This window comes from Remersonia thermophila, chromosome 1 (assembly GCF_042764415.1).
Source record: "Remersonia thermophila strain ATCC 22073 chromosome 1, whole genome shotgun sequence".
In the NCBI taxonomy this organism is placed as follows: Eukaryota; Fungi; Ascomycota; class Sordariomycetes; order Sordariales; family Chaetomiaceae; genus Remersonia; species Remersonia thermophila.
The window spans coordinates 141,680-156,179 of NC_092217.1; the positions used below are offsets into that span (position 1 = coordinate 141,680).

Genomic DNA, 14,500 nt, shown 5'->3' on the forward strand with positions numbered 1-14,500 from the left:
CTGTGTACGGCCAGATCGGAATGTTGCTGTCTGCTGCCAACCGTCTGCGCCGTCGCACACAATCGATCCGGGCCTCCGGTGATGGTGTCGTGTCGGGCCTGAGCCGTGGCGTCCTGGTCCTGGGGATCAATCCAAGCATCCCCCATCGACAAGCTCAAGAGGGAGCGCCTGGAGCTTTTATTCGATTCTCGCCCCCCCTGACCTCCCAGCAGCGGCCCGACTGGAGCGGATGGCCGCAGATCCGTGGAGGTTACATTGGTCCACGCGAGCCTTCTCCATCGCGCCCCATGGGGCGGGTGGGTGTGTCAGTGAGCCGTAGTGTTTTGGTGGTTCTCGAACCCCCGTCAAGCTCGCCCGGTCGTCATCGGGCCTATCTCCGCCAATCCCGGGCTCGATGTCGTCCTGCCGTGTAATCATGACAACGGTAGCCATATGGCTGTAGGTAGTTTTCCCGGACGGCCAGTATCATGCATCGTCTGCAACACCGAGCGCTCCCTACTGGCGGCGTTTGTGCGACTTGATAGGCGCGCTTCTTGGTGGTCCGGGTCATGTTGCCGGGTGATTCTGCACGGCGGGGATGGTTGCCAGACGACGGCCGAGGTACGTGTGATTTTACGTCCATAGCTCCTCAACCTTACCACGCAGTGCCGAACGATGGCGGTTCTTGGGCGTTGGATGCCGCTGCTGCAGCAACGTTGCGCGGTGGGGCGAACACGGCGGCTCAAGGTCGATTCTCCTTCCGATTCGAGGCCGCCGTTCACGGCGTTCCTCTCGGTTATTCCTCCGCCCTGTTTTCCGCGGTTTCGCGACAAGGGATATCCCCCCAGGGTACAGTAGCACCGGTGAGCAGCAAGCTTCCCCGCACACCGGCCCCCGGCGTGGACTCGAGGTCATCAATGAGGCGTCTCTCCGTGATCTCCCCGTTCCGTTGCTCTTTTTGTGCTTGAAACACCAAGAGCGCTGAAATCCATACACTAATACTGCGTACGCTCTGCACCTTACGCACTAGGAGAGGTTTTCAAGGTCATGTTTCATGCGGCTAATTTCCGCGAACCGAACCGACTTTTTTTTATTTCCCGACAGAAGTACCGAAGGGAAACAACATCCGGCTCGGATTGTTGCCGTTGCCGTGGTGCAAACCGTAGTTTTTGGTATTTGGGTAGCGGGTTATAACCGGACGCGGCGCTGCAGATATACAACTGGGGTTGGCCAATCTCCTAAAGTACCGAGCGCTATGTAACACGACACATCGTAGTGAACCGTGATCTGTGCTATCTCTGTCTCTTTATGTTTCCTACGGAGCCCTTGTGGGTGCTGAGCGGACGGAACACGTGCAGATTGACTGGCTAAAGCATCGACAACAGGCTGCAGCGCTTCCATCGCTAAGTGAGGCCGACAGGTCGCGAAGGCTGTGTGTGGGTTTGTATCCAAAAGCTGCTTCGTCGGATACGACCAGCTGGATGCGTATGTAGATATGGCCTGTTTTCAGATTCAGGACGCAGTCTTGACAGCAGAACACGCTTTCGGGTCCATCAGGCCAATGAGAGGAGCTTGATGGCTTCATTGTACAGCACATTTAAGCTTACCTACATGAATCCTACTATATGGACATTCCCAGCAACCAGGTTACAGATAGGCTCGTATGCATCAGACTAAGGTAGCAGCAGCGTTGATGACCAACACCTATAAGGGTGCCTTTGTCTTTTTTGCCTTCGGAGCGTAGCTGACCCCCGAGCTGGCTCCGGCATGCCCTCCCTATCCCCGCGAGAATTACCCGATTTGGCAATCCCGCCGCAGCCGGCGGAATGGGCACAACATGAGGCAGAAAGGCCGTCAGCTTCGCCGGAAGAGCAAATGCCCTCCCTATAACTTGGAATCATAATCATTTTCTAGATACAGGTGTGATTCAATGTGGAACCTTGTTTTTATCGGGATAATTGTGCGACTGGTCCCTAGGTCGCTAGGTAGGCAGTTAACAACCATCGCGAAAGATGGGCTCGTCAAGAAACGACCAGGTCTCATTTCACACTTCTAGGTCACTTGTTTTCTTTGAGGGCAGTCTGCACTCCGGGAAACCGGAAGCAGCAGTAGGACCGCCAAGGGAAGGGACAGAAACACCAGGATGAAGAGAACCGTTCACAGCGGGGATTGCGATGGTTGTTTGGCACACGGAGTTTCAGATTTTCCCGTTCTGAAGTTGTCCGGGACAAGCACTGATCTGATGTCGATCTCTGGGAAGGCGTTTCACCTGCACCCTTGTTCGGGACTATTAGTTACAAAGATGGCTGCAAGCAAACCATCACCGTCAACGCGCTTACGGGCTCTAGCGCCGCCGCTGAGGCACGCCACCGAGAGGCCAGGCTGTGCTCTGGGATGATATCTACGTGGGTTGATAGGTTAGCGGCCTCAGCACCGTCGAGTCCAGGCACGGTCAGACACGGCCGTCTGTCCCCTGGAGACCGCGTTTCCGCGTCGAGCTGGCTTTGAACGTTCCGGTTATTGCCTCGCGGTTGTTGCAGACACTCTCAGGTAGAGACTGATCTGGCCTATGTCTTGATCTTCCATGGCATCGTGTATTGAATGGCAAGGCGGCAAAGTTCATCTACAAAACGAAGAAGAGCTTGGACTCGTCGTGATTCAAATCGACCCAGAAGAACTACCTACTACTATGCTTATATGTTTCCCATACCTGTTTTCCCAGCCTGATGTGACCCGCTCGTGGCGCGCGCAGCAGTGCACATTGGCGTCTTCTCTGGCGGTGCTGCATGCAGCTCAATGTGCTGTTTCTCTCCGCCTTGGGAGGACATGAGGGGACAGAGGGAGAAGGTGAAAACGAACGAGGGAAAGAAGGGCGAAAAAGAAAGTAGATATGGCCCCATCCACGCACGGCTATCGCCCTCATCCTGTGTTGCTGTGCTTGACCGTGAGACGTGCGAGCCCCCCCCCCCCCCCCCCAAAACGCGTTGCGGTCAGCCTCATCGCATGAAACTTCCGCTCTGCCTTACCGCAGTGACTTGTCCAAGCCATGGCCGGTCGCATATCTGCGTCCTGCATCGCGTTCCCTACCACACGTGTTTTGGTGTTCGGCCACCGAGCTGATGTGCGATCTTGGCGCATCAATGACAGGCGCACGGAATCCTATCGAGGGTCCCGGCGGAGTGGGATAAGCGCCGAGCCCAGCCCCGGCCGCCCATGCACGCGGCCGGCGGCGGGCGGAGTTGGTTCTATCTATCGTTGCAGTAAGCGCTGCTGGCGCAGCCCGCGACGACGTTATTCGCCGGAATGACAGAACCGACGCAGCAGCTCTGCAGGTCCGCTTCCCACCGCCAACAAAGCATCGCGGGGCAGAATGCGTTGTGCAAGGGGTTGCATTTGATATCGTGATGTGACCGAAACACCATAACAATGGGTCAGGGACGGGACGGGCGTGCATTAAATGAAACCGGTGCAGCCCCCGGGCAAGGCTGCGATGCTTGCGAGACACTTGAACACAGTACGCACTACCGACCCATTTCCGGTGGTTGATAATTTGATACCATTCTCCCACAACATGGCGATTGCTAGCCGGCCAGACAGACTTCGGTCGGCGAAGTCAACACGGATGCAGGACGACACGGAGCTCGCTCGGAGAGAATACCTGTGGAATAGGCCGGATGGCGCGAGGCCCGACTTTGCCGAGAAGTACGCGCACGGCGACGACATTCTCGTTTCCTGGAACGCGCTCAACAACAGCATATACGACCTGTGGTTGACGAGCTGGGACCTGGGGAGGAATCCGGTTGTGTTGTGCCTGAAGAGTGAGTTGGGAGGGCAAAAACGAGCCTTTGGCTGGCTGGCGAGAAACGCGAGGCTGACCTGGACCCGCCAGGGTCTGTGAACATGTCTCAGGACGGCAACTTGCACCTGGTGACGTCGAACCCGCCAACGCCCGAGCTAGCCAGCCACACGCGCTACGTACTCCGCTTCAAGCCGCCAACGGGGCGGGGAGACTTTGTGGCGTCAGACCCGGACATGTCGAGTCCTGGCTTCTTACTGGTTCAACCAGGAGCCGGTGACGCCAACGCAGACGGAAGGGGGTTGGGCGTGGTGGTGCAAAGCACGGCGTCGACGACGTTAGCGACGGCGACATCCTGGGCGACGCCCTCGCGGAGCGTTGCCACAACGGTGGCGGAGACGGAAACGAACGGGGTGGCAGAGAAACCGGGGCTCAGTCTCTCACCGGCCGCGGCAGCCGGGTTGACGATAGGACTGATCCTCGGGGTGGCTTTGCTGGTGGCGATTGAGCTGTGGTATCTATCATGGCGGCGGAGGCGGCAGCAACTACGAGGGGAGGAGGAGGAGGAAGAGGAGGAGGGGCAGGAGGAGGAAGAGGAGGAGAGCGGCGGCGTGGAGTCTCAGCGGATATGGAAGCACCAGAGACGACACGAAGCGAGAGACACATTTGGGACATTTTTGGAGGTGGGCAAAGCCGAGAGGGTGCTGATCACGGAGGCGGCGTGGATGTCGCCCGAACTGCCGGGAGATTCGACCTGGGGACAGAGGCTGGTGCATGAGCTGCAAGGATCGGGGTTTGGGAGATCTGACAGCCGGGCCGTGACGGTGAACAGCTCCTTGGTTGAGCTGGATGCCGAGCAGAGACCAAGACGTCAAGAAGGATAATTTGATTCTTTCGTTGGGACATGCATGATTTTGGGGCAGGGATGGATCGGAGATGTAAAAAAGAAAGTTCAACGTCCCACCGTCCGTCCAACGCCTCTAATTCCCAGGTTCCCTAGGTGGTGTAGAAGTATCTCAGGTGGTCGTGTATAGTACCTACATACCTACCTACCTGGTAGACCACCAGCCTACCTACCTATGGGTGTGTTGTGATGGGTGGTGTTCCACACCCCAAAGATGAAGATGAATTCCCGGGTTCTGTCAGGATGGATGGAATATCCCAGGTTCCGGGTTCCGGTGCTGCTCCCGTCTCTGGTGATGGGACGGAAGGTCCAGCGTTGAGGTTCAGAATCCCGTTTCTTCCATCATCCCCGTCCCCGTCCCCGTCCCCGTCCCTGTCCCCATCCGGCCCGGGCCATGTGGCAGGAACCTGGGCTCTGACCAATTGGTAATGCTGCATGGCTGCACGAGAGCAGAAAACACAACAGCGTGGACCGGTCACAAGACCGAGATTGCAGGACCCGACGCGGCTCCCGTTGGGTCCGGGCCGGTTTGCGTACCGGCTGCAGCTGAGCCCGCACTGCCTAGCAGGCTGCTACGAGGCTGCTAACAGGCTGCTAACAGGCGTCCCCTGCAAACCCGGTGCACGGATCTTAGCGACCTATGCTAAAAATCGCTACCACGACCAGCCCCACCCGTTCAGCTTGCCTGCCCCGCCGGATCGCCCAATGCCACACCATTCTGGCGCTTTCCAGATTTCGTCTGCGGCGGGCAACCTTTTTGTTGGGGCCCAAGCCCCGTCCCCGCGCTGCTGGCTGCCGTGTGCTGCGTCATCTGGCAGCTGCGATTCGCAATCCGCACCTCACTTCCTACCAGGTAAAAAGTTCCAAGCCTTTCCATTCTCCCATTCTCCCATTTCCCCATTTCCCCATTTCCTCATTCCCCCATTCCCGCCATCCCCATCCCCATTCCTTCATCTCTGACCTACCATAAGACATCTCGTGTTCATTTGACCCGGGCCGGGTGGTAAGGTACTAGATATTTGCACAGTAGAGAGGTGAGCCCGGAAGGCTGGCCGTTGGGTCGTTGGGTCACACGCGGTGTTTGCCTTGTCAGTTCTGTCTCAGATTCACCATCCTCCTTCAGTGCCACCAGTGCCACCCCGGTGGCCACCACCCAGTGCTCCGCTTTTTCTCTTTTCGCCTGCATTCTTCCACCCTGGTTGTCCCTCGCCTGTCGCCAGTCGCCAGTCGCCTGGACGTCGTTTATGTTGAATCTTCTGCCGCGACTCCAAAAAAAATCGCGACTCGAAGCGGAAAACCAAAGAGACGACCGCGATTGTTCCCTTTGTTAACCCTTCGCCGTCCCTGTTCCCGACCGCCATTTGCAGCGATCCAACTCCCGTCCTTCGTTTAGCCCGCGCCCGCCTTCGTCGCCGACGCCCCTTTCAAGACCAACAAGACCCTTCGATCTGACGTCGTTTGCATCCAAGTCCATGTGGAAGACGCCCATCTCCACCCTGCACCGCTCCGATATTGACTCCCGACTTCCTCCCTGAGATCGTACCCTTTGCATTTTCAGGCTGCAAAAACAACAGAACCTTGCCCAGACACACACCCGCACAACTACCCTATACGCCCACCCAGACACAGACGCACGTAGGCAAACAGACCGAATCCGACCACGACGATGCAGCGCCCGTCGCTGGACCTGAGCGAGCCCGCTCGAAACCTCGACGAGTCGAACGATCACGCCTCTGCCGGGATGACGGAGCCCGAGGACGACGGTCCCCTGACGCCGCCCGAGGAAGAGATGGAGCTCGTCGAGGGCGAAGAGCAGGACCCCAAGGTGTGCCCACCGCCGCCGCGCATCGCTGCCCGGCTGTTCTACCGACCGACCAACCAAGCTCGCCGCAAGGACAGCGCCGCATCATCCCGACGCAACAGCATCTCGTCGGCCCACTCCCGTTCGTCGCACGGATGCACCCGCACCGGCGGGCCGCAGAGCAAGTATGTCGCCCAGCACCTTCGCCGCGCCTCCATCCTGGAGGATCGCAAAGCTCGGCTCGCCAGCCGGGCTGCCCACGCCGAAAAGGTTCGCCTGCGCGCCGCCCTGGCCAAGGCTGCCGCACGCGACATCAGCGCCAGCGAGGAGCGCGCCCTCGCCGCCGCGCAGACCCGCGAGCGCAACCTGGCCGAAATCGCGGCGGCGTGCGCCGAAGAGGTGCGCCGCGCCAAGGCCATCGCCGAGGCCATGAAGGAGAAGCGCGAACAAGAGATGCGTAAGCTGAAGGTGCAGATGGAGGAACGCTTGGCCGAGGCCGAGCGGCGCCGCGAGGAGCTGCGCAACCGGAACGCCGCGCGCGCCGCCAGGGGCAGGGAACGCGGCCAGAGCCTCGGAACCCGCAAGCCGCCAGCCGTAGAGGTCATGCCCCCGGTCAAGGAGTCCAAGGAGCGCCCGCAGGCCGTCCTGAGCGAGGAGGCGGCGGTTTCCAGGATCCAATGGCACTGGAGGGCCTACCAAAGGCGCAAGGCTGTCGCCGAGTTTTCGGCCCTCGGCCTCTCCCTGGACGCGGTTCGGGACACCTCGTTCGACCAAGTCGCCATGATGCTGTCGCAAGAAAAGGTCCTCTTGCTGACGGCCCGCATGCTCCGCATATGCGGGCTGAACGAGGGAACTCCGGGGTCCGTGGAGGAGATGACGGCCGTGCGGGCCTTCCTCAGCGCCTTCCTCATCTTGGGGCATCCTTCGCAGGTGCTCACCAACAAGGAGGACAAGGGCGACAAGGTGGCGGCGGCGGCGGCGGGCCCGGGCCAAGGCCAACCCATGCCCAAGGACAGCCTCGCCAACCCTCAATCGCAGGAGCTGGTGGGCAAGGCAAGGGACCTGCTGGTCCAGTTTGAGAACATCCTGGGGCGGCTGACCGCCTTCAACAACCACATCCCGCCACCCACCCTGCTCGAGGCCTTCCCGCAGGTGTACTCGACGTTTCACAAAGCCTTCATCGCCTGGAAGGCGCGCGACTCGAGCTCGCTGGTCGAGCTGATGGTGATGCAGTTTGTCGAGCTCGACGCCATCTGGGAATCCGTCAAGGACGACACGGACGGGTCGGTGGACCAGGTCTACAAGGAGAGCATCCGGAACAACCAGGTGCTGCTGCTGGTGAGGATCAAGAAGCTGGCCGGCCCGGAAAAGGGCAAGCAGCTGGTGGCCGAGGCCGTCAAGGCGGCTCGCAAGGCAAGATCCAAAAAGCCGCGGGTGGCGGACGGAAGCCGGTCGGTGACGGAGACGGCCATGGGCGTCCTCGGCGTGGACGGCCGCTCGCCGGCCCCGACGACGCAGACGCCGACGCCGCCGGCAACGCCATCCAAGAAGGGAGAGCCCATCACGGTGAGCGTCATCATACCTCCGGCCAACCGGCTGCTTCCGGACAACCGGGTGGTCGTGCACGAGCTGTCGATCAACAAGGAGTTCCGCACGTCGCCCAACGAGTACCACCGGCAGCAAGAGCACCTGCTCGCCCCGCTTTTCCAGGAGATGCGGGCCACGATGCAGGCCGGCGACCAGGACAAGCACTTCCTCCTCCTCCTCAAGGTAGCGGAGATGATGCGCGACAAGCTTTTGCGCATGGTTTCGCCCGGCAGCAGGATCCACACCATGATCTCGGAGCTGCTGGACACGGACATGGCCCGCCAGCAATTTGCCGTGGGCAGCTTCTCGTACGAGAAGTTCTTCCAGGCGATCGGGGCGCTGCTGCCGAAGCTGTGCGCGCCGATCCGAGACGCGGCGGCCAAGGCGCTCGTCGAGGACAAGCTGAGCCACGGCAGCCACGTGGACCGCCTGCAGGCCCTCAACGGCTTCATCAACGTCATGGTGAGCGACTACACCAACTATCTGCTGCACTGCGCGGCGCCGCAGCTCATCGCCCAGGGCGCTGCGTACGAGGCCAAGGCCTTCGCGGCGGACCTGGAGGCCGGCCGGCACGACCTGTCGGCAGCAACGCGGGCGTGGCGCGCCGCAAGGCACAAGGTGCTTGCCGAAGCCGCCCGGCGGGACCCGGAGGGCATCAACCACCCGGGATCGCGCCCCACAGCCAACCGCATCTACGCGCAGTTGCTCGTGGATTTGTTTACGCAGCTGGCGCCTGTGGCTCGCGACGACGTCCCCGAGATGCTCCGGCTCGACCACCAGCGGATTTTGGCCATGGGTCGCACGACGCGCCATGTGGTCACGGCCGCCGCCATCCTGCTGCAGTGCAAGAACTTGCTCAAGCGCGACGTGCGCCTGGCATGGCGGACGGAAGCGCAGCGGATCATGGGCGCGCTGAGTCGCATGGACCCGGTCGGTTCCGGCAACAGCGGCAGCGGCCCCGGCGGCGGCGGCGATGACGCAAGCTACCTTGGAGAGCAGCAACCGGCCACCCCCCTGACGCCCGACACCGCCACGGACGTGATCCTCGCCGCGCTCGAGACGGGCCGATCCATGCCGCCGACCACGCGACAGCACATCCGGGCCATGGTGGCCAAGTTCCTGACGGCCAGCGCCGAGGCGGCCACGCCGCCGCCGCGACCGCCATCCACCCCCTCGTCCGACAGCGACGGCAACAGCGGCCCCTCGAACAACGGAGAGATCCGCGAGCCCGTCCTTCGGCTCCTCCTAGGCCGTCTCCGGAGCCACGTTTTCGGCCGGCTGGCGGCGGGGTCCACGACGGAGATGGCGCGGGCGAGCAGCACGGCAGGGGAACGCCTCGCAGGGTTGGGGCTGGCGGAGTTTGTGGACCGGGCGAAGGATATGGTGGACGTTATGGGCAAGGTGTCGGCCGTGGATCGCGATGCGCATGGGGTTTGGTGGGATAGAGTGGCAGAAGAGGTGGAGAGAGAGGCTGCCGACAGGCAGCAGGGTTCAGCCAAGGTTCAGGGTCAGGTTCAGAGTCAGGCGCAGGCGTAGGCATTTGGCATCGGTAGGTGTGGGCTATCGGTTGGAAAGTTATGGTTTCGGGGATCAGATACCATTCATTGGCGCTTAGGTTCGCCTGGAAAGGCGGTTGGAGGGATGTTTGGGACCGGGCGGTTGGGTGGGGTTGGGTGGGAGATGGGGTTGCATCGGTATTGCTCATGGTATGGTATGCTCAGGTATGGCATGGTCATGGAGATTCGGGTGGCTTAAGGGTGACAGGAGGGGTTCGGGGTTTTTTCTTTTCTTCGTCTCCGTCTTCGCATGATTCCCATGGCGTTTAGGGCGCATTGATCCGGAGGATAGAAGGGTTTCTGAGCTTGGAGGTTGGTCCGTTGGTTTTGGGAGTCCTGGACCTGCGGTACGGTACCTACCACCGGGCGTTCGTATGCCAACCCAGACTTGGGCTCCTTGGGCAACAGCGCAGTGATGAGGATGAGTGAGTTGGAGATAGGAACAGCATTTTCTGGAAGGGTTTTATTTGAACGCCCGTCGTTTTTTTTTTCTTTTTGATTGCCTGATGCATCCACCTAGGTACCTAGGTACCTACCCAGCTGGTCGTTGGCCAAGGTTGCGAAAGCCCGAATGGCAGAGTGTACGCTACGCTACGGGTAGCATCGGGTTGCCGTCTGCTGGTGGTAAGACTCTGAAACGGTCGGGACCTGACCCCGTGTCGGTAGCTGTTCGGGCCGTGAAAGAACGATACCGACTCCGTGCCGTGCGTGTAGTATGCCGCCAAGCTGTACCGCAAAACGCTGTTGATTTCACCGGTTGTGTCGATTCCACGGCGACTTCATGGGATCCCAGGATGGGCATGGTTAGTTATTGCCTAATATCCTTTCCAAATGAGTGTGATCTGCACTGTACAGGCCTCTCAGGTACGTTATCCAGGACCCAGCTCTGAAGTTGTATGTCATCGTGAAACCCAACTCGGCCAACGGGACCTACAGCCCCTCTCTCTCTCTCGACCGTTGGCTCGGCTGGCGTCACGGATTGGAAGATTTGGAGGGCCATGGTGGGGTACCTACCCGAATGGAGCAGGTGGGGTGGGGGGGCGGCACGAGCTCAGGCTCTCGGCTTTAAACTGAAGATGGTTGGAGGTAAGGTAGGCGCACCACGGGCAGCGAAAGGTTGTTGCGTCGATTGGGTCATTACGTTGTCATGGCTCCCTCCCGCATGCTCGTGGCCGCGGGGAGACACAGACCCAATCCCCTTCTTCGCTCCATCCACCGTTTCACATCTGGCCGGGCTTCCCTCCGTGCCGAGTCGTTGTCGTTGGTTTCTCTGCCACGTCGTCCATTCTCCCCTTCTTCTTCCTCTTCCATTGCTGCTCCCGTGAGATCCTTCTCGTCGTCGACACCCTCGACAACCACCAAAAAGGGGGCACGATCCTCTCCTCTCCGTACCCCGACCCGCACAACCACCACCCCCACCGCCGCCGCCGCCGCCGCCGGCTCAACCGCTGCACTTCCCGGCCTCGTCCTCCTCCATCCACGCCACTGCTCCCACGCTTCGTTCCGACACAAGCTTGCCAACATGACGGACCGCGATATCCTCCCGGACACCTTCAAGCCGGTCCACTATGACCTCGTCATCAAGGACCTCAACTTCGAGAACTGGTCCTACAAGGGCACCGTCAGGTAGTTGGGTCCAGCGCCGCCCAGGTTTGCAACGGTACGTGCGGCTGACAGGAGCAGAATCGATGGCCAGCTCGTCCGCCCTGCCACCGAGATCGTTATCAACACGCTCGAGCTCACCCTGCACAAGGCGACCCTGACCCTCGGCGACCAGTCCTGGGAGTCGACCGCGTTCGCCGAGGACACCAAGACGCAGCGATCCACCATCACCTTCCCCCAGGAGCTGCCGGCCTCGCCCTCAGCCTCGCTCGCCATCGAGTTCACCGGCCTGCTCAACCACGACATGGCGGGCTTCTACCGCAGCCAATACAAGCCCGCCGCCCCCGCCGCCGCGAGCGTGCCCCGCGACGACGAGTTCCACTACATGCTGAGCACCCAGTTCGAGGCGTGCGACGCCCGCCGCGCGTTCCCCTGCTTTGACGAGCCCAACCTCAAGGCCACCTTCGACTTCGCCATTGAGATCCCCGAGGACCAGGTCGCCCTGTCCAACATGCCCGAGAAGGAGTCGCGTCCCGTCCCCGGCGGCAAGAAGCTCGTCTCGTTCGAGCGCAGCCCCGTCATGAGCACGTACCTTCTCGCCTGGGCCGTGGGCGACTTCGAGTACGTCGAGGCCTTCACCGACCGCCTCTACAACGGCCGCAAGCTGCCCGTCCGCGTCTACACGACCCGCGGCCTCAAGGAGCAGGGCCGCTGGGCCCTCGAGCACGCCCCCAAGATCATCGACTACTTCTCGGAGCAGTTCGAGATCGACTACCCCCTGCCCAAGAGCGACATCTTGGCCGTCCACGAGTTCACCCACGGCGCCATGGAGAACTGGGGTCTCGTCACCTACCGCATGACGGCCATCCTCTTTGACGAGCAGCTGTCCGAGGCCCGCTTCCGCAACCGCATCGCCTACGTCGTCGCCCACGAGCTCGCTCACCAGTGGTTCGGCAACCTGGTCACCATGGACTGGTGGGACGAGCTCTGGCTCAACGAGGGCTTCGCCACCTGGGCCGGCTGGCTCGCCACCGACCACCTGCACCCCGACTGGGAGGTCTGGCCGCAGTTCATCAACGAGGGCATGGACCAGGCGTTCGCCCTGGATGCCGTCCGCTCCTCCCACCCCATCCAGGTCGAGGTCCGCGACGCCCTCGACGTCAACCAGATCTTTGACAAGATCAGCTACCTCAAGGGCTGCTCCATGATCCGCATGCTCGCCTCCAACCTCGGCATCCAGACCTTCCTCAAGGGCATCGCCATCTACCTCAAGCGCCACGCCTACGGAAACGCCAAGACGGAGGCTCTCTGGGCCGCCCTCAGCGAGGCCTCGGGCGTCGACGTGAACGCCATGATGAAGCCCTGGATCGAAAAGGTGGGCTTCCCGGTGCTCACCGTGTCGGAGGCGGCCCAGAAGCCCCAGATCACCGTCCGCCAGTCGCGTTTCCTGTCGACGGGCGACGTCAAGCCCGAGGACGACACCACGACGTGGTGGGTGCCCTTGGCCCTCAAGGGCAAGGTGGGCGCGCAGGACGGCGCGGTCGAGGCCGTGTCCCTGACCACCAAGGAGACCACCATCGACGACGTCAGCAAGGACTTCTACCAGCTCAACGCCGGCGCCACGGGCTTTTACCGCGTCAACTACCCCGAGGAGCGCCTCCGCCTGCTCGGCACCCAGCTGCAGCACCTGACCACCGAGGACAAGATCTTCATCACGGGTTCCGCCGCCGACCTGGCCTTCTCGGGCCACGCCGCCACGGGCGCGCTGCTGTCGTTCGTCCAGGGCCTCAAGAGCGAAACGCACTACCGCGTGCTCAGCCAGGCGCTCGACTCGCTTGCCACGCTCAAGTCGGTGTTTGGAGAAGACGAGCAGATCAAGAAGGGCCTGGAGAAGCTGACCCTCGAGCTGATCGACAAGGCGCTCAAGCTGGTGGGTTGGGAGGCGTCCAAGGGGGAGGATTACAACACGAGCTTGCTGCGGAAGAGGTTGCTGCTCGCGGCCGTGGCGAGCGGGCACGAGGAGTACGTTCATTCGGCATTTTTTTTTTTTTTTTTTAGTTTTATCCATTGGCCTCTGCGGAAGAGAAAAGGCACCGATGCTGACTGATTTGCTCGCGACAGGACCATCGCCGAGGCTCTCTGCCGCTGGAACGCCTACCAAGCCTCTCCCGCGACCTCCCCCATCCCCGCCGACCTGCGCGGCCCGGTCTACCGCGCCGCCATCCTCCGCGACCCCGTCGCCGCCACCAAGGCCCTCAAGCACGAGTGGTTTACCACCCCGGCCATCGACGGCAAGGAAGTCTGCCTCTCCGCCCTGGGCCACGTCTCGGACGAGGCGGTCGTCCGGGATGTGCTCATCCCGTTCCTGTTCAACACGTCCCCGCCCGCGGCGGCGGCGGATAGCGTGCCGGCGGCGGATATGCACATCCTGGCCGGCGTGCTCGCCGCCAACAGGGTGGCGAGGCCGCTGCTGTGGAAGTTCTTGAAGGAGGACTGGGACGCCTTCAACAAGAAGCTGGGCGGCAACCCGATCTTGGTGGACCGCATGGTCCGCGTGAGCCTGCCCAAGTTTGTGGACTACGCGACGCTGGGCGAGATTGAGACCTTCTTTGAGGGGGTCAGCACCAAGGGATTCGATCGGACCTTGGAGCAGGTCAAGGATTCGATTCGCGGGCGCGCCGCGTACAGGGCGAGGGACCAGGAGGGCGTGAGGGGGTGGCTGGTGGCGAACGGGTACGCGTAGGAGGCTGGAAAAAGCCTGTGGACATAATATTCCCATGTCCAAGAATCTGATTGAGACAACTTGTCCAACCCATCCCCATCTCTGCCACAGATGTAAACATGATAGTCGTGCTGCGTAATCAATCCATGACACAACGAGCCGAAGATGTCGACATCGATAGCGACCTTCCTTGAGGTCAAACCCGCGAGCCTGCAAGGAAATTTCCTCGAGCACGCCGATAAGTATCATCTTGCGCCCGTGAGGCTGGTAGACAGTCGTTGATTACCCCTGAGGATGGTGCTGGCACCTAGGAATGCTGGTGGCGGATATCGTTAGATCGTACCCAACCTTGCACGTTGAAGTACGATGCACCGCTCGTACCGGCCATACACGCCCAAGTCCCATTATCAAGTACATCCAGGGAGGATTTCTCTGCGTCCCCAGGTAGACGGGTCGCGTTCTGCCTGTTTACCCTACTATTATGATTATCCCCAAGCCAGTATCAATGAATACGACATGAAGAGCGTGATGATGAATCGCGGAGAAATCAGAA

General features: G+C 61.0%; 3 protein-coding genes across 3 annotated transcripts; all 3 read left to right on the forward strand.

Annotated features, from left to right (window-relative positions):
* Positions 1-3,550: 3,550 nt before the first annotated feature.
* VTJ83DRAFT_41 (uncharacterized protein) lies at positions 3,551-4,659 on the forward strand (the record flags this gene model as incomplete). The annotated part of the gene is made up of 2 exons (XM_071010551.1): positions 3,551-3,797; positions 3,869-4,659. The coding sequence occupies 2 exons, from the start codon at positions 3,551-3,553 to the stop codon at positions 4,657-4,659; spliced, it is 1,038 nt and encodes a 345-aa protein (XP_070869394.1).
* Positions 4,660-6,345: 1,686 nt separating this feature from the next.
* Positions 6,346-9,603, forward strand: VTJ83DRAFT_42 (uncharacterized protein; the record flags this gene model as incomplete). Its single annotated transcript, XM_071010662.1, has 1 exon — positions 6,346-9,603. One exon carries the CDS (start codon positions 6,346-6,348, stop codon positions 9,601-9,603), a length of 3,258 nt encoding a protein of 1,085 aa, XP_070869395.1.
* Positions 9,604-11,145: 1,542 nt separating this feature from the next.
* On the forward strand, positions 11,146-13,968 carry VTJ83DRAFT_43 (uncharacterized protein; the record flags this gene model as incomplete). Its single annotated transcript, XM_071010773.1, has 3 exons — positions 11,146-11,249; positions 11,307-13,247; positions 13,347-13,968. The coding sequence occupies 3 exons, from the start codon at positions 11,146-11,148 to the stop codon at positions 13,966-13,968; spliced, it is 2,667 nt and encodes an 888-aa protein (XP_070869396.1).
* Positions 13,969-14,500: the final 532 nt, after the last annotated feature.